Consider the following 22,718-nt stretch of genomic DNA (forward strand, 5'->3'; position numbering starts at 1 on the left):
GCTGATCCCAATGCCTTTCCCAGTGACTTCTGCTGGTCCCATTGTCTTTACTAGTGACTTTTCCTGACAGACAGGAAAGAGGGATGATGACATTCTGATATGTTGTCTGAGAGCAAGATTCCCAAAGCAGAGTAGGTAAAGCATGCAAAATATATTGCCAAACGAGTTTGTGTTATATGGTATGGTACACACCGACCACACACACACACACACACACACACACACACACACACACACACACACACCACCCAAATAGCATATGCTTTTGATTCCTGATCATATACCATCTGTTGTATCTCTGAGTAGCTTTCTCAGGCAACTGCCTCCACTATGATGATTCAGTAACCCAAGATCTTCAATTCTCCACTCCACATTCATTGTTTAGTTCTCTGCTCTTGTCACAGAAAAAACAAAGAAAGTAGAATTTCTTAGGAGTACCTATTCCACTGTCTTAGGCTAGATATACTACCTATCACTTATACTCATATTTCTTTGGTCAGAATTAGGCAAATAGCTTCAGAAATTGCCAAGGCACTAGGAAGATCGTGCTCTGAATGCCCAGAAAGAAAGATGGGATATTCCTGGTAGCCGCAATGAAGCCTAGTCTCTCAAAGTACACAAGGGCATTTTAAACTGTGCAGAAATACCTGTTCACAATTTGTATTTGGTCTAGCACATACTTGAAAGATTTTAGTATGAGGCAACTCTTTTATTTTATATAAATTTGTTGGTTTTTACTTACCTATGCTGTAATAATAAAAATGGCAAATAAAACACACTCATGCCTATTGTTTAGATAACACTGTGAAAGGAATTTCTATAAACCAAAATATAATTTGTAAAATTTCACCCCACTTGAAAGCCTGGTGTATAAATAGGAATTTTTTTAACAAATATTCCACATGATTCACAAGATGGGCAGGAGTACCTACTGGGAAGGATTTTGCTAGAGGCCAGTTTCTCTTCTACTAATGAAATTGGGGGTCCAGCAATTAATGTGTCTACACCAATTGGAAGGACTTGGGACTTCTAGTCTTCTTCATTTATCACCCTCCACCACCACCCCACATTTCCATATTGAGATTGTTCATACAGTAAGATTAACATCAATGGGAAATATAGAGTGGGACATTTGACTTGACAAGAATAACTTTATTCCTGGCATTGGTTATCTGTGTTGTTCTATGACGTCTTTCTGTTGTTTAGATTGACGCCCTGCAGCATCTCAAATCAAGCATGGAATCAACAGATCCTGATGTTTATCCACGAGATCAGAACTTCACAAAGACACTTTGCTCAGTCCTGATTTTATTTTTTCACCACCCCTCCAATCCAATATTTTCCAAAGTAAATGTTAATCATTCAAAGTACTGTAACTTTTATGTCCTAGTATATCTATAATATTCTTGGCTTATATGTAATTACTTAAAAAAATCCACTGCCCAAAATGTCATACTGAAGTGGTAACTTGAACGGCAAACCCACTTTTGAGGTTTGTTCTTAGCTTCTTTTACAATGTGAATGGCCAGTTTAGTTTCAAAGACTATTCCCGAGGAGTATCTGAAAACATTTGGAGGAATCTGAGAGTTTCAAAAGTTCCGGATGCCTAGTTTAACTGTTATTGTTTGTTTGTTTATTTTTGTATCATCTATGTTTCCTCTTGCATACATATATATATATTGCATATATAGAGGATCAGAAGGAAAACCCAATGGAAACTTGATGAACAAGAGCATGTTTTGTGGTGACCGAGGAACTGGTTACTGTGCTAATTGCTTTGAAATTGCCCTATAGTCACGTTAAGGATGCTACGTAAATCTGAAGAAAACATTTAACATCAATAGTGTTTATTCCCCCACTGACTTTGTGTCTTAATGAAATGGCTGTGACGGCTAGCATTGCTTCAACCCATGTGAACCCAGGACAACTGCAGTCTTAAGTAGACGTCAGTTGAATAAGTGTATTCATTTCAGTAAAGGGCACAGAGTCTACAGTTACTGTCTTCCCCTAGAACCCTGCCCTTAGATGATGCTGATACAGTTGCTCTCTGTGCTCTGGCTACTTCACTTCTGGAATAAAGAGAAAGAGGACGGTGACGTTACAATATATCACAATTAGATCTGTAGCTCATCAGCCTGGCTTCTAAAGTACGCAAGTGTCTTAGGGAGACCACCCCCTGTTAAAAGTCCCCACATACTTCATGCTGTTTTAGTGTTAAATACTGTTTAGAACTTGTTATCTTTTGTAAACCTTGGAAATCTAATTATTTATAATCTCCATTGACATTTACATTTTACTAACTACACTCTGCTTGCATAAGAACATATCATCCTCTAAATATGGGTAAAGAATGCCTGGTTGTATTTTTTTGCTTATATGTAATGTAGGATATTGGAATGACCCAAGTTACCTTTTTGTTATAATCACAGAGTTTTAAGCACATATCCTGTGCAGGATAAAGAATCCTAGATAGTCCCCAAAGCTGATATCAATTGTTTACCATTTAACTCTCGGCTGTCAGAGCAAACATCTATCGCGGCTTATTGCTCGCTTGAAATAATGCAATTCATTTCCATGCCAGCAGATCTAATGTTTGGTTTAGTTTTTTGAAACTGATTGAAAGTAGGTTGAGAAGTTGCCCTACTGTGTTAAGCTTATTTACACAAACAGGGTGCCGTGAAAATAAACTCCAAAGAGTAGACAGCACTGAGTTCTAAGGCGCTCACATCCTGCCTTCTCTAATGCCTCTGTCACACAGACCCACCGGGAAGACACACTCAACTTTACCATGGACACCGCACCGAGGAGCAATACCTCAACGTTTAATTTTTTTCTTAAATTTGAAGTGAGATTTATTTTTCGCTTTATAAAAAATGAACCTAAGACAAATTCTTTCTTCCATACTAAGCCATTTATGAAACGATGGCGCCGGGAGGGGGGGCTATCCCCCCACCCCCAACTCAGGCTCTTAAAAAAAGCATTTTCCTCAGAAGAATCAAACATAGCATTTGTAAGGTGGAAGCAATACAGAAAGCTTGATTTTGAGCAAGAGTCTGTGGAAAGAGTGAACAAATTAATTTGGCTCCTGGATGGTGGCAGAGGATTTTAAAAAGTGGATTTATTCAGGGATCGCCCTTGGTGAGGGAGCATTTAAAAGTCCTTCCCGAGGCCAAGTCCCAGGCTTTCACATTCTTAAATAATCGGGGTATTATGCAGGTTTTCCTGGCCACGCCCCGCCAGGGTGAGGACCTGTCTCCCGAGCCCGGCGGGCGCGTCACAGCCGCGGAGATGCAGCGGGGCACGTGGGCTGGAGACACTTCCTAGAAACGCGCGCGGGCTCAACCCTGCCTGAACTTTCCTGTAAACAGAGCGCTGACAGGCGGCATCCCCGCTGGGTGGATCCCGCGCTCCTGGCGCAAGTGGCACTTCTTGCTTTTAATTAGCGCGAGGAGAGGCGAAGAAGAGCTAGCTGCTCGGCAAGTCAGTGCAGGAGGCTGACTTCTGGGAGGCTTGGGGGAGGCTGGGGGAAGAGCTGGGGGAGGTTGCCGGTCGGCTCCGGCTGTTTTCTCAATGAATAGCTGGCGGGGAGATTGAAGCCAGTCCCAGCCTCCTCCTCACGCCCGCGGCTGGGTGACGGCGACAGCTCCAGCCGGGACCTGGCTCTTAAGACGCGCTCCTTGGAATGGAATGCCCTCTTGCTCTGCGCTTCTAAACCACCGGTCCCGAGGAGAGGAAGGCTTTGCGGATCCAAATCTGCCCAGGGAATGGTACTTGGGAATGGTGTTTTTCTGATGACAACCCCCTCTGTTTGTGACAAAGCCTGTCGCCTGCAGTTGGCCCTGGAGGGAAGTCCTAAGAAGAACTGAGTCGATCCTGCCTTAAAGTGAGGCTGCCGAGGCTACGGGAGAGCCGGCACACACCATGGCACCGGTCGGACGCATCCTCACCTTGCTGCTCTGGGGTCACCTGCTGGAGCTCTGGACCCCAGGTCACACCGCGAACCCCGCCTACCCCAGGCTACGCCTGTCACATAAAGGTAAGTTCCTTTTCCGTATCCTTTTGTTAGGAAAATGCCCAAATGGAAAAGTCCCTTAACACAGGTCCATCATCTTCCAAGACCTCAAAAGTGCACCTGAAACCTACTGCAAAACTCACCCAGGATCGGAAGCACCTCGAGTTAACATATCCTACCTCATCTGGAAAAAAGTGTTAAATCACATGCCAACTTGGAGGTGTTATTTCTGCCCTAGAATTATCAGATATTATTCTTGAGAAGTTCACGGAACTGAGAAGGTGGGGCACAGTTGCTAATAGCTGGAAAGGCTGAATCCACCAAGTGAGCAGTAGGTACTGAAATAACACCACTTGCATTATGGGAGCTATATGGGACATGCTTTGAAAATAGAAGTACACTTTTTTTTTTAATTTGGGTATTTTGTTTGTTTTCTTTATTATGAGATTGAGAGGAGGAGAAAATTCCTGAGGGGGGGGAAAATGATACCACCCCCATGTAATAACATGTAATGTTATTACATGTAATGACTAACAACTAATACAAATTAGCCTGCATGCTGAGATGGTTATTTGAATAATGTGATATGTGGCAAAGTAAAGCAGCCTATTGGCAATCATGGTAAATGGACTTACATTTTAGTATGCACTAGTCCTTTCTTCTAAATGTGCATTCGTCTTATTTTTACTGACGGTCTAGCAGAGTTTATTTTATTTATTTATTTTATTCTGCACTTAGGTCTTACACAGCTATATCATATTCATAAATAAATGATCATAAAGATGATAGGTTTTGCATCAGGACCAGTCAAAATCAATTACGAGTCCTCCTGTCAGCAAGAAAACAAGGAACAAAACCTGTTTTAGGAGGAAGTGATTTTGTTGACTGCAAAGGAATTGGGAATAAATTGTTGGGAATGAAGTATTCATTGCCACCACCAGTTAAGACAGAGAACAGATGCAATAATAAGGGTTACATAAGAGTTTTTTTTTTTTCCAAGCTGAGTAAGCTCTTAAATTGTCTTTCACTATGGAAAGGCAGAACCTGTACTTTTGGGTACAAGGTAGAAGCTGGAAATAGCAGGTCTGAGTTTTGTATGACATACATGGTCTTTATGTCTTCTTATTGGACCGCAGGAAATGTATTGGGGATTGTAGAAATTTCTCCTCTTAATACTTAAAACTATGGATATGTTCTTGAATTAGATAGTTTTCTTGTTATATTATGTAGTCAGTACCGAAATGTTTAAAAATATATGAACACTACCTCTGTAAAGTATATGAAATATAGTGTCCTGAATTAGCAAATGGCTTTTGATTTAGGAAGTTATATTATGGTAGTTATCAAAGTCTCTGCTAGAAGTCTTAGCCAAATATATCATGGTGCCAAATGAATGGGAGGGAATGTGGAAAATGAGGGGGCCAGAAATAAACAGTTGATTCTGTTTCTTATAAGTAGTATTTATTTTAGAGCTATTATGAATGGTTTTTTTTCTAATTTCTTTTTTTCTGAGCATAAATTGTTGGTATACATGAAGCTCACTTTTCATATTGATTTTATGAAAAAAAATAAAATCATAAATTTGCAGGAAAATGAGTGGCCTTGGAAAGCATACTGTTAAGGGAGGTGACCCAAACTCAGGCAGAAAAACACTGTATATCTCCCTGATACGTGGATCCTACCCTATAATGTGTGCTGTGCTTCTGTAAACAGGAGCAAGTGTAACGAACTTTAGGTATAGTATGGCATTTAGACAGCAGACCCAAGGAAGGGTCATATTAGGTAATGGAGAAGGACGGAATGCAGGCAAAAGGACACATGAGTCATGGAAGAGGATTGATTTAAAGGTAGTTTTTTCCTCCTAGCTTCAACTCTGCCATAATTTTTCTTTTCTTTTCTTTTTTTTTTTTCTGTGTTGTGGTGGAAAACGGAATAAAAATGTAGAGAAGAAAGAAAAACGGGTGAGCTGTCAGTTTTGACATGCTGCGATTCTGTTAGGCCTTCTATTAACCTTTCTGCCCCAGGAGTGCTTGGCTTTTGATAGCTCAGTATTAGTATGTTTTCCAAACTGTCTCATTTGATTTGGAGATTACGATTTGGTCAGTGTACCAGAATTACATGGGAGAGCCGATCTCATTTTTATACTTTTATCAAGCTCGTCTTCAAGATGTCTCTGTTAGTCAGAGAGATGACTGTCAGGGATGTTATGAGCTGTGTCACGTGTTGTCGTCGAGAGGAGCTGCTAGTTTCTGTGTGTACTAGACAGAAAACTCTCGCAAGACTTCTCTTTGGCATTTCTTCACCTTTTATCGGGATGGGCTAAACAGACACTTTTATGGTGGTGATTTTATACAAATGCTTGCTGTACCACAGGTGCCTCAGTGACAGGGGGATCAAAGGATGTCAGAGCAAGGACACCCAGTTTGGCCAGCATAAAATGAACCCCTTGCTCCTCCACACTCTGGAATTCAGGAGCTGTTCCAGGAGTCTTCAAACATTAGGAATAGTTGAGTGCAGGCTAATCATCTGGAGTATTGAATGGTGGCAGTAATGTTGGTTTTTCAGTAGGGAGAGGATTGAAGCCATTAATATTACCAACGGATGTCCTTTCCTTCAAATAAGATATATGGGCATCTATGGCACAGCGCCGCTGTGTTGCTGCCTGACCCCAGCAGGTAACACTGTCAGCTCCCTCGATATGGCCTGTGGTATGCATCCATCATTTTTCTCCTGACACTGGTCTATACCGTGTGCGAGAAGGGTGGGAGAAGGGCAGTCATTTTTCTTACACCCTCCACTTCCACGATTGGGGGGAGGGGGTGGAATATTTCCGAGAAGGAGGACATTTAACTGTCATGCGCAAAGCCTGAGTTAATTTGTCTAAATGTGTGTTAAGAAAAATATCTGGAAACCCACAAATCCCTTCATTTTTCTTCTGCTCTTCTGCCCATCTGGCAATGGCTTGTTCTTCAATAGACTTTTCCAGAAGAAGGCTACTAAGTAGGAAGGGAGTATGGAATAGAGAGCGCCTTCTAGTTTATTTCCAAGCCTTTATTCTTCACCTATGATGGGAGGTATTCATCTTTTGTTCTTCTTATTATATCATTATTCGGAAAATGTGTCAATCTGGGACAAGTAGAGAACATGAAAAGACAGGACAATTCCTGTTCAGAACATACATGTCTCTCTTGTTGAAATTTATAAGAACAAATAAGCTTAGTTAACAAATGAAAACAAAGTTGGGAGTTGGTGGCGAAAGCCTGTAATCCTAGCACTTGGAAAGCAGAAGCAGGCAGATCTCTCGGTTTGAGGCAGTCTGGTCTGCAGAGTGAGTTTCAGGGAAGAAAAGATGTGTGGCAAGTTGCTATCTCATTCTGAAAGAATTTTCAGTCAAGAAGTCAAGATCTGAGTAGTGTTGAGGTTGACTATATAAGGCAAAAATTTTCAAGTTGGAGAGTAGTCATGCTCCGTGTGCACTAAGTTGTTCCCGAGAACGAAGATGGCCTTGATAAGATTAATAAAGAACGCACCTTCTGTTCAAAGAGCTCTCCTTGTGATCCTCAAGAAAGAACAAATGGAAAGAATGAGGAGGAGTCCTGAAGACCTGAGTGATTCCACCTTGGTGTCTGCTCTTTCCTTATCTGTCACCATCCTGCATTAATGAGGTTACTGGGAAAACAAAAATAACCTTCTTGATAAAGGAGTTGAGAGAAGGAAAAAACAAAGAAACCAATTAGCAAAGAAGCAATCACAGTATCTGTAGAAAGATCTGATCAACCGAGAATTCAGTCAGGAATAATCCATCAGGGAGTCTGGAAGACAGGAGCTCAACGTCCTCATGAGGAAGAATGGTCACAGAAGACACAGAGAGTGGTGTTTCAGCAAAAGAGTGTTCTCCTAGGATCTTTGGGGAACAAACAGTTATGTCAAGATGTGTTGACATTATAAACGGAGGCTTTGAAGGGACACCCATACACATAAATCTAGCCCTAGAAAGTGTTAAGCAGTGTGTCTGTATTTAGGCATTCTGACTGATCTGCCACAGTCACAAGAACTCAGGGTGTGATATCAGCAGCCTCCATCCAATGCCATACTCTTGCTCATGATGGCAATTTGTGCATCAGTGTGAAAAATACAGGATGTCGTGGGGCCCTTCTTGTATATTTCACTGAGGGTTGGAGAAGATCTACAATACTAGAGAATGTACTTTATAATCTAAAATTGAATATATTACTAATATTTCTTGCCAACTACTGTGTTGATTGTTGTGGAAGACAGCAAGTTCTAAGGGAAATGACCGTTGGCAATGGAGGGAACTTAGATATGAACAAGTGTTAAAACAGTACTGCCATACAGGGAGAAAATGTGATGGATGATCTTCATGAGCCATTCATTCCAAGTGCCATCTTCCATACCTTTTTTTTTTTTTTAAAATATGGATGTTTTATCGTGAAGGAAAGGGCAAAGCTTTTTTAAAATTTATTTATTTATTATGTATACAATATTCTGTCTGTGTGTATGTCTGCAGGCCAAAAGAGGGCACCAGACCTCATTACAGATGGTTGTGAGCCACCATGTAGTTGCTAGGAATTGAACTCAGAACCTTTGGAAGAGCAGGCAATGCTCTTAACCACTGAGACATCTCTCCAGCCCCATCTTCCATACCTTTGTGCCTTAGTTATGCCAACTTAGAAGATCATTACTCCATCTTCATTGCCAACTTTCCATGGCCAATATTTGCTTTGATTACCACAATGATTTACAACTCACATACACACACACACACACACACACACACACACACACACATATATATTTATAATCATTAAAATACAATTTAAGGAAAGCTTTGCATGTTTGTCCCGGAGACTGATGTTTATTTTCTATCTTGAGTAACTAAAAATTAAAATAAAATAAGGCAGTAACTAAGCTCTTATTTCCTGACCCAGCTCAAAGTTTGGTTTCAGTCAGTAGCTAAGCATTATCAGTAGTGATATTAGTCACACATCTCTGGGTGTTAATAAATAAAAACTGGTCATAAGGCATGATTCATAATCACAGTAGTTAAATAGGACTCGGGAGTGAACATTAACCTCCATGCCAGACTCTATCGGAGAGTGTTGGCGAGAATGACAAGGTGGCTTTCTTAACCAACAGTTTATGTTAAGAAATAAAGATGGAACAAAATAACAACGATGTTTCTTTGAGTTTGAGCTTACACAAAAATGCTTTCTGTAGAAAAAATCTATGTAAGCAATAAGTAAGAATGGTACTTATTGAACTTTCATTTTTGTATTTATCGGATGCTACATGGATATCGTATCAGTACATCAGTCATTCCATGAATCACTCAGTTCTTACACAGTTATTGAAGATCACAGAGGAAAAACAGCTATTCCTTCTTAGAGAATTGAAGGAACCTGAGGGTCAGGGTTAGAAAAGGCCAGAGAAGAAGTTTATTAATGAACTAGATGATAATTTATGTGTGTATAGCTATCTAAGAATCCTTTTGAGGGCAATTTTCTATATAGAAAATAAGGTCTATGCCTGCTCTTGATTAATAAATATATACAATAAAAATCAGGATGAAATAATGACGTATTCTTTTAAACCTTTATTTTGCCATATTGTTGTCTCACTAGTAAAGCTGAATTTGTCACTTAGCCTCAGGGCATTTCGTCTCTTTTTTCTCTTCCAGAGATGAGATCATTTCTCAATTCCATGCTTTAATTCTGTGTTCACATAATAAACTGCCAAGCTATTAACTTAGTGGTTGCTGGAAGAAATTGCTAGCAATCTGTTGAGTCAGTTTTATTTCATTAGTGATGTCTAAAGGGTTCATTGCAGGTTTCTGGGTAGGAGAGTGTGTAAAACTTTACTCCTTTATCTTAAATGTTTTGTGGTTTCATAGAGGAATTTGGTCAGCAAGAATCCAGTAAGGCACTCTGTAGATGCCCATCCCCATTCAGACACTGTCATTACTCTCATAAGTGGCCCTCAGTTTTACAGTTCAAAGCAAAGCTGTGCTGAAATGAAATTACTCATAATATCTCCTAAGGGTGCATAGTGACGATTTAGATTTCTTTTTTAGTTCCAATACCAGTGTTGCTAGTTCACACCTGATGCTTCAGAATGCTCAATAAATTGTGTAAGGAAATGGTTGGTAAATAATGGCTTCCATAACAGGATTTGAAACAGAGAAATACCAGTGTCTTTAGGTATTCCTTAGATGTAAACAAGCATTGTTCTTTGCATGCATCATAAAGATGGCAATAACAATACATTTGTAGGTGAGTTATTCTCAACTTGTTAAGAACAAGTTAGTGCCACGTGTAAACCAAAGGTTTCAGTTTCTGCTGCTGAGGGAACATTTCTTTGATTTTTAAATATTTATTTATTTATTTATTTGTTATGTATACAATAGTCTATCTGTGTGTATGCCTGCAGGCCAGAAGAAGGTATCAGACCTTATTACAGATGGTTGTGAGCCACCATGTGGTTGCTGGGAACTGAACTCAGGACCTTTGGAAGAGCAGGCAATGCTCTTAACCAGCCCCTGAGGGAACATTTCTTTCAGGACTACTGATTTCAAGAGCTGACATCTCCTCAGGATTGATGCCTTGTCTTCCCATGAGCCTGTGGTAGTCAAAGCCATCGCTTATTCAAAAACACCTCTGCCTTTTGAGATTCTAATGCGTAGATCACAGCCTTTCTGCCTATTAACATTATACTCTGACCTAGTAATCTTGCCTTTCAACGGCCCTTAAAAAATGCAAGAGAAATTCACTCGTTTCCTTGAAGGCTTTTTGGTTTTGGTTTGGTTGTCTGAGACAGGGTTTCACTGTGTAGTACTGGAACAGGTAGTCTCCTGGCTTGTTAGGAGCCATTTTTCTCCTAAAATCATTGCAGAAACCATCACCCTAGGGGAGTCTGCAGAGAACCCCACACCCCTAATTATGTTAGGAATTGTTCTATTGACAGAGCCTACCCCACACCCAAATTTGCTGATGGAGAGCTATCTGTTAGCAGAACCCACCTCACACTCCAAACTACCTAGGGAACTAGGTGTGGCAACTCGTGACTTCTTGGCCTACGGTGACCTGACCGAAGATAACCTCCTGGCTACGTGACCAACGTGAACCACGTGGCAAGAGCTCAGACCCCTGTGCCCACCCCCCAACTCCTTACCATATATAAAGCTATACCCCTTCTCTAATAAACGGAGGCTCTGACAAATGTAGCATGGCCTTCTTCTTCTCTCCTAGCCCATATCTTACAGATAGTGCCTCTCCGGGACCCTGGAATAACTGACCTGCCAGACGGTTACCAACCCTAGACTGGTGACCCGTCGAGGCAATTACACTGGCTGTCTTACACTCTTTACGTACCCCAGGTTAGCCTCAAACTCAGATCCGCCTGCCTCTGCCTCCTGGGTGCTGCTGGGATTAAAGGCGTGCGCCATCATGTCTGCCCCCTGCTTGAAGCTTTTTAACCTGAAAAGTGAATTCCACATCTATCCCTGTCATCAGTATTCTCTGCCCAGACATTACAAAACACTCTCACATTCTTATTTTGATGGCCTCAGTCCCTCGTTTTTGATGAAGCATGCCTAATTCAAACCTAGCTTCTGTTGCATGGCGAGAGCAAGTAACTTGTATTTAGTGAGCAGGAGTCTCCTCAGTTTTAAAGCAATGTAGTGTTTAATTTGCAGATCGTGAAGGATCAGGGAAGACAGAAACTGAAGAAGCACAATACTTTACCCTTAGGTAGCTTTTCCAAACTGACTCAGTGAACCAGAGGTCAGTTGGAAAACATCATCTACGCTGGTTTTCCTTTTTAATTGTGAAAATAATCATGCTCAAACTCTTAGCTTCCAATTTAAAATAAGTGTAGATACTCATCACAGGTTTTCACTAAAAGCAAGATTTTTTTTTTTTATTAAAGTCAGTTCCTACTGTCGTAGATGGCTACACATAGTATAGAAGTTGGTGTCTTTGTAATTTAAGTTACTGCAGAATTACTTTGTTAATAGTTTAAAGGAAGTTGGAACTTTGGAGGCAGCAGATCAATTCCTAAAGATGCCTACCTAACAAAGGTAATTGTAGACCCAACATTGTAAAGCACAATAGGGCTGATATTACAAAAGCCAGACCACACTGAGCAAGCTTAGTCTAAACAGTGTCCGGTAGGCGGCTATCAGCTCAGCATGTGTTGTTTGCTTTGAAAGTGAAAGACAGCCTTAAGCTCTGCCTTCCCGGGACAAACAAGGTTGGGTGGCGGGGACGGGACTGACTCCCTACACCTCGCTGGACTTCAGCAAGTGCCCATCGCCTCAGGAGTAAGGCACAACACCTTGGACACTGTGATCTCCAAAGCGGAGTGTGATGGGGTGGTGTGTGAAAGGTTCCAGGGAAACTGAGGCATGCTGAGCAGCTGTTTATGGCTCCTTCCGTAAAGCTCACTTTAGAAGAAGGGCTTAGCCTTGCCTGGGTATCCACCTCCTTACCGGTGGTGAGGGAAACAGCAGGGCTTCAGGAAGTCCTTTCCCGGCATCCCTCGCTTTCCCATCTATGTGTAATCCTCGTATTTTTTCTTTCTAAACACTACTTTGCACGCATTTTCCATTTTTGGGCAATCACAGGATTCCTCCTTTTTTGCCAGTTGGGTCCTCTGCTACATAGCGTGCAGTTCGGACCGTCTCTCTCCTGGTTTGTTTTTTTCTCATACAGGAATTCCTTATCTTTTCCTCACTTTAGGCCGACAAATGAGAGGCAAACAACTTGTCGAGAATGACATGTATTCATTCATCCTCAGTTTCCCTTCAAACTTCATTTTAAAAGCAAGATAGAGCTTTAAATCAGAAAAAAATTACAATTATTAGGTAGTCAGAATTCGTTGAAATTCATCTTCTAATGAAATATTAGATGGATAACTCACTGGATAATCAAACATCTGATCTCCCTTCTCTAGCCTGTTCTTTTCAGGCTGGTAGCTGATGCTCAACGGTACCAAGAGATTGAGGCAATGGCAGCATTGGGGAGCTAAACTTGAGTTAGGGGAAAGGCAGACTATTATCAGTTCAAACCCACTGACTTCTATGCTCTCAGTTTTTTTTGAGCCTTAGCTTCGGGAAAGCGAGAACAAAAGGAGGGCTTTCTTTTTAGGTTTCTGTGGGGGCACAAAATTGCTAAGAATAAGTCCCACCGGTGATTTCAGGCGGCCAGTGCTCCGCAGCCCCACAGAAGAAGAGCAGCAAAGAGAAAGAGAATAAAGTAGGGAGAGAATAGCAGCCAGCCTCTTCTGACCCATCATCTCTTGGAAACGAGGGGGCTGAAGCGGGCTTTAAATTCTGAGTTCAAAACGTACTGTAGATCAAAAGGCCAAACAAAAGGGGTTCTCTCCATTGCTTGCTGTTATTTACCACTCCTGATTGCTTGTTTCCTGAGTGCAGTTTACTGGGGACCACGTGCTGGTGCTGGCTCAGGTCCCTTCCAGTTCCCCAAATGCATGGACTTCTTTCTTCTCTGATAGCCTCCCCGTGCGTCTGTTTCTCCAGATTCTTTAAACATGACAGGACTTAGGAAGCAGTATTCTGTGGTGAAAAGTGTACGGATGAACCATTTTTAAATTTTTGGATTTGAGTCTGCAGTGTGTCTTATTTCTACTTCCTGATTCTTGCAAAGACATTGAGCTCTGAGATTCACTTTCTTTAGGGTTAGAAAGAAGCCAATAAAGCTACTCTGTCCCAAGTGATGGCTATGGAAAAGTGCACCACAACCTAGAAATATGTAATATATAATTTGATACTGTGATGTTTATACTGTTCCTTAGTTTGTAGAATTGCCTTTACGTTATGTAAAGTCAAGATAGAATTGTTTGTGTTGCCATTGTGTAGGGAATAAAATTACTTATTTAAGTCATTTCTAAAGCCTGTACTTATGGCATGGGTGTCTACCATCTATAGAATTTCAAATGAAAACATGTTTAGTTGCCTTCCACATTATGGCCAAATAAAGTCCACCCTGTTCTAGAGCTCCTGCTAACGACAGCATCCCAATGTCTAAATTATAGGACTGGTCTTGAGATCATAGCATAGAAGTTGAGCTATAGTACGATTCCCTGATTAGTTTTAATTGAGCATGATGTGTTTGCACTTAGTGATTGCAGTTTAGCATATGAAAATATTCTATTCATTACTGATGTTGTAAATTGGAGACATATTTCTATTTTAAGTTCAGAAGTCTGGTCGATTATGGAGAAGCTTTCTGTGAAATTTCAGAACATGTACATCTCACAAAGGGCATTTTCCCTGGACCAATAACAGAATGATTTCACCAATGTTTAATCCATGTGCTCTGAATCTTATCTCCCACTGGAAATGTAGAAGCTTTTAGCTTTCCCAAAAAGATGGGTTAATTCAACAACGTCTTATTCTTTGAATGCCTGTTGAGCTTTATCAGTGTTTAGAGACTGAGCACGAAACTAGGATTCTAGAATGCTGGAAAGAAAGTCTTTTAGGACTATAAATGGTGTGCTGGATGGGATCCTGAGGGCAGCAAAAGTTTGCCAGGTAAAACGAAGGATATCTAAATGTGGCATGGGTGTTAGCTCACAATTACACATCCATGTTGGTTCATTAGCTGTAATGCTACCATTAGGTAAACAATTAATAAATGGAGAACTGGGTCTATGGATATGGGAACTTCTTTTGTTAACTTCACAATCTTCCTATGAACAGGAACTTGTTCTAAGATAAAGTTCTTTCTATTCCCTCTCCAGTCTCTCTCTCTCTTACACACACACTCACACACACAGAGAGGGAGAGAAAGAGAGAGAGAGAGAGAGAGAGAGAGAGAGAGAGAGAGAGAGAGAGACAAAGAGAGAACCTTATACAACCTTATTCCTAAGAGACCCAAGACGTATTTGTGAAGAGACTTATCACGATAAAGGAAGACATTTTTATGTACTAAATGTCAAGATGAGGAAGATGAGGTCTAAGGAAGTACAGAGCTTTGATGGAAAGGGGAACTGGATCGTAGTCTGGATGACTCGTGAGTGAGTGGTGGGCCAGAAGCCGTGAGCCAGTCATTTGCAGTTTCTCTCTCTAGCATCCTGCTCTGTTCTCAATCCTCCTGCTCAGTCTCCTGTCAGAGGTTCCTCTCTACTAGATATCACTTCACCTCAATTACCTCCCTCATTTCTGTGGAATTTTCATTTATTTAGCGTGAGCAATGCGTTATTAATGAAAATTCAGGTAGATTTGCAAATTTAAAAAAACTCTTTGTTTGTGTACATGTGTGTGGGCCTATGTGCCGTGACCTGTGTGGGGAGATCGAAGGACAACTTTGAGGGGGCCAACTTTCTCCTTCTACATTGTGCCCCTGGGAATCTAACTCAGGTCATTAACACCGGCCGCTTGTACTCCTGGCACAATCTTGCCTGTTCTGACTCTGAAATTTTTTGTAGCAGTTATAGGATTTATTGTTTATTTTGATTCTAATGAACGTTTGTTTTGCAATATAACTAACTACTTATTTTAATACCTATAATATATTTGCCCTAAATAATGACACTAGTATCACCTATTTAAATTCTGGCTGAAGGCCACTTCTAAAAATGCTCCTAATAGATTGAAGAAAATGAGCCGGGCGATGGTGGCGAACGCTTTTAATCCCAGCACTCGGGAGGCAGAGGCAGGTGGATCTCTGTGAGTTCGAGGCCAGCCTGGTGTACAAGAGCTAGTTCCAGGATAGGAACCAAGATCTACGGAGAAACCCTGTCTCGAAAATAAAAAAAAAAAAAAAAAAAAAAAAAGATTGAAGAAAATGAAACGATGGGAGAACACCAATGACAGAAAAGTAAGGAAAATTTATCTTTTCACTTCTTCAAAAGGCCTCGATGGCTTCAGGTTCTTCCTTTGGACAGTTCTGGAAAGGAACCCAGAGGGCTTTAAAACAATCCGGAATCCATTTGAAAGAAGCCGTTGGAGGTTTCCACAGGAATGGTCTGAGTCCATGCGGGCTAGACACCTGACGGCACCGGTTGCTTCATCTGCTCTCATTGTTCCTGTCATGGTCTCCCATTCTGGGCAATATCCTGTTGATGGCCACACTGATAAATGCTGAAGAAACAGACACAAAGAAGCAGTAAAGGAAAATTGTGACCTCAGCGCCGGAGAAATCGTTGCGAGAGAGCCATCGCTCGTCCAGCATTTTGGTTGTGAAGCCTTGTCCTACCTTCATGGACCAAAGCAAAATGTTTTCTTTTTTTAAAGATTTTTAATTTTTTTTTATCAGTTTGTCCTTGGGAGGGGTTGTTTGATGTGTAATTTGATCCTGCTGTCTTTGGTTTGTCGGCATTTGTCATATCTCCAATGAAGAAGGACGCTTAAAAGTATACCCACATTAGCTCAGAATTGAGAAATAGATGGTTATTTATTTAGGGGTAGACTCACAAACCAGAATCCTCTGCTTGAAAGGAGATCAGAAACCGAATCCTGCAGCCGGAAAAAAGGCTGGACGTATGCTTTACTTCGGCATAGATAGTATAAGAGGCCACGCCCCAGTGGGCGGGTAACCACTGGCTGTTAGACTTCCTACAGCACTCCAGATCTCAGGCAAACCCACAAAGTCCGTGAGTAACAACAGTAAAAATGAAGAAAGGTAAAAGATTATTCAACCTCAATACTTCAACTGTATATGTTATACATAGTTCTGGCTGGATGAGAAGTATAGGTCAAATATTCAAAATTGCTTAAAATTAATATCAAATTGCATGCTGTCAGTTTAGGGTTGAGATTAATGTGAAGTAATCATATGATTTATTCTCAGAGGAGTTACTAATATTTAAAACGTAAATTGAAATAAAAACAAAAGAAATTTTCACAGTCAAATGTTAAAAGATTTCCTTATGAGGATATTTAATTATCTGTATCATTGCATGTTTTCACAAATATGAGAACTCAAGCTATTTCCCTTCTATTATGTCCAGAAAGAAAAAAAAATGAGGGTCTGGAGAAATGGCTCAGTGGTTAAGAGCACTGGTTGCTCTTCCAGAGGTCCTGAGTTCATTTCCCAGCAACCACATGGTGGCTCACAACCATCTGTAATGAGATCTGATGCCCTCTTCTGGCATGCGAGCATACATGGAGGCAGAATGTTGTATACATAATAAATAAATAAATCAAAAAGAAATAAGAAAAAAATAAAAAGAGATAGGAAATACTGGAATGTATTTCACAACCACTTAAAATATCAGTCAATACTAATTTGTTAAAGTAATGAGAAATGATTAGTTAAGCTTCTGCGACCTTAATATACTTTAATTTTCTTATAACATTCTACAGCAAAATTCAAGGAACTATAGTAAGAAAAAATATTACCTTTCAGTTAATTATAATTCCACTTAACAGAAATAAATTTTATCTCCATCATTATATCCTTCAGATAAAGATGACAGTTATGGGTTAGTTGGGCATTGCTTTTAACAGACTTTCTTTATGTTAGTTTTTTTTTTTTTTTTACGTACTGCACAATGAATATTCTCAAATTGAAGTCAGATATATTTTAGGATTGTGGAATAATGCAGATTTTAATAATAAATCATCAGGGTGGGGTGGCATACACCTTTAATCCCAGCACTCAGGAGGTAAAGGTGTGGGTTCAAGGCTAGCCTAATCTACAGAGAAAGTTCCAGGACAGCCAGAGCTATGCAGATAAACTCTGTCTCAGGAAGACAATGGGAAAATCTATACCAATGCCTTTAGGCTAATAAGGGAATACTTTTTTAGAAAGACATCCAGTCCTTTCTAGTGTTAGATGCTGTAAAATAATCGCTATGCTGGGATTTTATTGCATGTGGTTTGCTTCCAGAGCTCATGTCTTAGACAACCACCTCCATTTCTGTATTAGTGAACATGCAATAACCACAGCGTGATGTCCTGGTTCAAGAATGCTCTTTGCCTTCCACTGCGAGCTCATTTCCTCTGGATCATTAGAACAGACTCAGAATTGCTCCAGGCTTGCACGTCCACATAGTGACCAGGAGGGAATGGAGAAGTGCTATTGGCCTAGTTCTGTAATAGGTGGGGAAAGCTCTGGCTCCCTGGGTATGCTCCAGGAGAGAGGTCTGTCCGTACCGCAGTGTGTTGTAAGATCGCTGTGGCATCTCACTCCTGAGCCCACCCGCAGCCTGCCTCCCAAATTTCCGTTCCCAGTGCTAGCCTCCGCCACTGCCCTTTGTCTTGCAGACTATTCCCCCCCTCCCCCCATTTCCAGACCAGCCCAGCTGCCGCTCCGGCAGGTTGTTCGCGCCTACTCCCCCGCCTGCTCTCCAAGAGATGGCAGCCAGAGGAAGGAATAACAGCTGGGATTGGCTTACTCTGGCATCCCAATAATTTGGGGTGGGCCCATTCCTAACTTTATTTCATTCAGTTTTATAATCTTTCCTTCTGTTGATCTTGACAGAACAGATAAATGATATTTTTCTAAAACGTTGCTCGCATCTGTCCGTCTTTTATATCTGTCCATTCAAGTTGGAAAATTATTTTATTTTACACATTGTTGTTTTCATCCCGTTTTAAGGACTATTTAGAAAACAAATAAAATAAGGGAGATTTTATTGGTGTGATTTTTTTTTTTAAAAAGACATAATAAATAACACTTGTTTCATTGGTTAGATAAGGATTAAAGGAAAGGATTTGCTAATGTCTTCAGAACAGGGCTTGGCATGTAGTTATTGCTAAGTTGGTATTTGGTAGGAAGGAACAGAGTCGGAGAAGTGGGGGGAGGAGGGAGAAAGGCGCTAGGTAGGGATGGAGAGTTGAGTAATAACTGCACAGTTGAAAACATAATCGTACTTAGGCAATTAAAACCAATATGGTGCACTTAGCCATTTATCGACTTGAAATTATAAAATAAAATAAAATCACAAGTAAAAAAAGAATGGCATGGTTTAGGGAAGCTTTTATATTTTTATTCATATTGAGAAAGTTTTGGATATGTGAAATTCCCTGATTACCGCCCAGTGTTAGCAGAAATCAGTTCTGTGGCCTCTAAGCAAGTGGTCAGGTGGCCGGCCGCACATCTGCCATGTCGTACTTACTTGTCCAGTGTAGCTTTTTAATAGTCCAGTGGAGGAAAAAAGCAATTGTCCGTATATCTCCAAGCTGATTAACTACATCTCTCTCCATCTCCCTCTACCCGAATCCCTCCAGGACATGAGCCGAGGCAGGTCGATAAATATTTAGTTAGTTCCTGTGGCCTTCTGCTGTAGGGGAATATATATTTCTCTTCCCATGGAGATTATAAAGACATTGTCCATGCTCTGGCCATGTTTCTGTTGGCCAGTGTTCCTTTTTATGTTGCACACCCCATTTCCTCATCCAGGGAGGTGTGCCTTGCTCAGGAGATGTGCTTGTAACCAGCAGTCTTTATTTATCAAGGCCACCTGAGTTGACACATCTTATTTGTCAAATATGCTTTCTATTCATTTGCATTGAAGTTGCTGTCAGCCCTTCTGAGGGCTTTGCATAGCCCCGGTGAAGCCAGCCCTTTTCTTTATTTCCTATGTGTGGTTTCTCATCGAAGTCCAGGGAGGCCCTCTTCCACTCTTTCAAGTTGTATAGCTCCTAAGCATGGTAAAGAGAAGTACCTGAGGTTCTGGGAGACATCCCTTCATCCAAATTGTAGGTTTCTCCCTAATTTATTTAACATCATCTGTACATTTATTACCTTCAGAAAGCCTAGGTAGAAATTACAGAGCTTGACTGCTTAAACAATGCTTTCGACATTATTTTCTCTAATATAAAATACACAGATCATGGCTCTATTTAAATACCAGTATTTGGAAAGAGACTTCAGACACTTTTTCATTAGATAATATACTATACATGCTTTTGGCTTTTCTGGGACATGAAGACCAATAAATGCCACTGCTGCTTCTTTAAATAAATGTTGTAAAATTATTTACATAATTATATTTATTGAAATACGAATTTAAAATTAGTTAGGATGAAGACCCAGAAGCTTTCTTCACAGACGAAATAGACAGGAGATTTTAGAAATGTCTGAACAAATTTTTATGTAAAAGGAATCTGGAATGGTCACTGTAACAGAATGGCAGAATTAAAATACCACCATAGCTGTGATTGCTTAATTTCATAACTTTAATTTGCTGTCATTTTGTAGATTTGCCAGTCTCTCTGGGTATTTGTAACAAGTCCTGTGTTTTAAAAAGAGGCATATGATTTTTTTTTCAGAAAAAAATAATGTTTTTTTCATTAACTGCTTGTAAGTCAGACAGGAAGATAATGGAAATCACTCTTGAGAAGATTTTACATGTCTAAAGTATTCTTTGTTTCTTCTGCATTAAAACATGTCTAGGCTAACCAAATTTCCCTGTAGTTTTTAATCTTTTTTCCTTATACTGTTTGTTTCACCAATGTTAGGTTTCTATATTACCTGTCCACACCCTGCATGCAGTCTTCCTTGTTTTCCTATGCAGGAGCAATGCCAAAGGAATATCCTGTTACTCATCAAACACCGTCAGGATAATGCAGATTTCATATAACTGTGTCCAGGGCCACCCTGTCATTTTAGATTCATAGACCGGAGGCTTTCAAAATTCTACACTGTGATAAAAGAGATCTCCTGATCAATCCTTGAAGGTTGCATGTGACAGACTCACCCATCTGCAATAATTCATATTTGTTTAAGAAGTTGGGGTTACTTTACACGAACAGTAAGGAGCCCTTAGGTGTCTTCCAGCCTATTTCATTGTATTTCTTACATGCAAGTTATATACGTTGATGAAAAGATTATGTCATATCAGTCTGAGGAAATGGAAGAATAATCACACACATTCATTCCTGAATATACTGTAGTTTATACAGGTAATTTTATTACTATAGATCATCTGAGTTGTTCCATTTCCTCTTATAGTATAAATACTCTTATGTTTTTGTTTGTGTATCTCCTAACATCAAACTTGCTGTTAGGTGAGTTGATATTTTTGTCACCTCCTGGCGTAAATTTAGACTAACACTATTTCTCCATATTCTTATCCAAGCGCCTCCTCAGTACCAAGCCACTTAATATGCCTACATTCTATAAGCAGAATGTATTCAATGATCTATGTTAAACATATGTCAGTTCTGATTTATGTGAGTAGTAAATATAATCCATAAATATATCAAAGTCAGTGAGCAAAATTATCTTGCAAAAGAATGTATTGCATTCATCATCTGGATTGGTTTCAGTGTGGGGGTCTGCAGGGACTCTTACAGAACACAGAACAGGAGTTTATTTCTGCCCCTTCATTTTATCCACTATAAGCTGTGCAGGAAATGGGAGAACTCCTTTCTACAACATTGGGGAAATCTTGCTGGGCCAGTCATTGTTGTAGTTCGTTGATGTTACAGCTGGGTAGGGCTCCCTGACATCTTACATGTCACCTCTAAATTAGGAGAGCCAGTCTGCAGACTGGAGGCTTCCAGGCCAGTTTCAGCTGGGTTCCGCTAAGTTCAAAGTGTTTCATCTTCAGAAATAGGAAGAGTCTATCGCCAGTTTCAAGGCAGTGGCAATTCACAGTGATGTTTTTGGGTCTCTTGGACCTCTGACCAACAGCTATGAGGGAGATTGCTCATGCCTGAAGTGTCAGGCATGGCACCTTTCTATGGTTTATTGCTCTTGAGTGGATTTTTATCACACTATGTAACACAGCTCAATTTAAACGATATTCACAAGCATATATATTATGTATTTTAGGTAGGGTTATAAAATAATGTTTCCCTATGACTTTTCTCAACACCCTTAGTGTGATCATCTCTCCTTTCTCCCCTCCCCCTGTATTACACTCAATCCCCCTTCCAATTAAAGCCACCCCCCACCCCCAGTTTTTCCCTTTGTAGCACCCATATAAGATCCTCTCTCTAGGTCTTCTCCCACATGGTCCCGATCTACTTTTCTGGTTCCTTTGCTTACTTTGTGTTGTACATTTACAGTTGAGGATTTAGAGCTAGGAACTACAGATGAGAGAGAACCGTGGCATGCGTCTTTGCCATTTATTTCAAGATTTATTTATTATGTATACAGTGTTTTGCCTGCATGCATGCCTGCACGCCAGAAGAGGGCACCCGATCTCACTACAGATGGTTGTGAGCCACCAAGTGTTTGCTGGGAATTGAACTCAGGACTCCTGGAAGAACAGCCAGTGCTCTTAATCTCTGAGTCACCTCTCCAGGCCCTGCATTTTTCTTCATGGGTCTGGGTTATATGCCTCACTATTATGTTTTCAAGTTCTGTCCATTTACAGGCAAATTTCATGATTACATTCTTTCTAGTTTGAACAGTATTCTATTACGCATGTGCACCACATTCGCATTTTTTGTTCATTGTCGGAAGACTTTCGGATGGTCTGAACTATTTGGCTGTTGTGAGAAATGTGACAATGTACAGAACTGAGCATCCATCTCTGTAGTAGGTGCCAAGAAACTGTAGGGATGGCTGGGTAGCAGAGAAGATCTAGCTTTTTAAAGGATTTCCCACTCTGCTCTCTAAACTAGTTGCACTGGTTCCCACCCTGCTAGCAGGGATGAGGATTTCCCTCTGTGATCTCTAAACTAGCTGCTAATTCCTACCCTGCTAGCAGGGATGAGGATTTCCCATTCTGCTCTCTAAACTAGCTGCTAATTCCTACCCTGCTAGCA

General features: G+C 40.5%; 1 protein-coding gene across 1 annotated transcript in view; it reads left to right on the plus strand.

Annotated features, from left to right (window-relative positions):
* Positions 1-3,335: 3,335 nt before the first annotated feature.
* Sema3e (semaphorin 3E) overlaps positions 3,336-22,718 on the plus strand; it is a 247,879-nt gene continuing 228,496 nt past the window's right edge. The window contains exon 1 of the mRNA XM_013350407.2: positions 3,336-4,036. Coding sequence (XP_013205861.2) covers positions 3,922-4,036 — 115 coding nt within the window. The 5' untranslated portion in view covers positions 3,336-3,921. The remainder of the gene's footprint in view (positions 4,037-22,718) is intronic.

The sequence above is a fragment of the Microtus ochrogaster genome, chromosome 26 (assembly GCF_000317375.1).
Source record: "Microtus ochrogaster isolate Prairie Vole_2 chromosome 26, MicOch1.0, whole genome shotgun sequence".
Lineage (NCBI taxonomy): Eukaryota > Metazoa > Chordata > Mammalia > Rodentia > Cricetidae > Microtus > Microtus ochrogaster.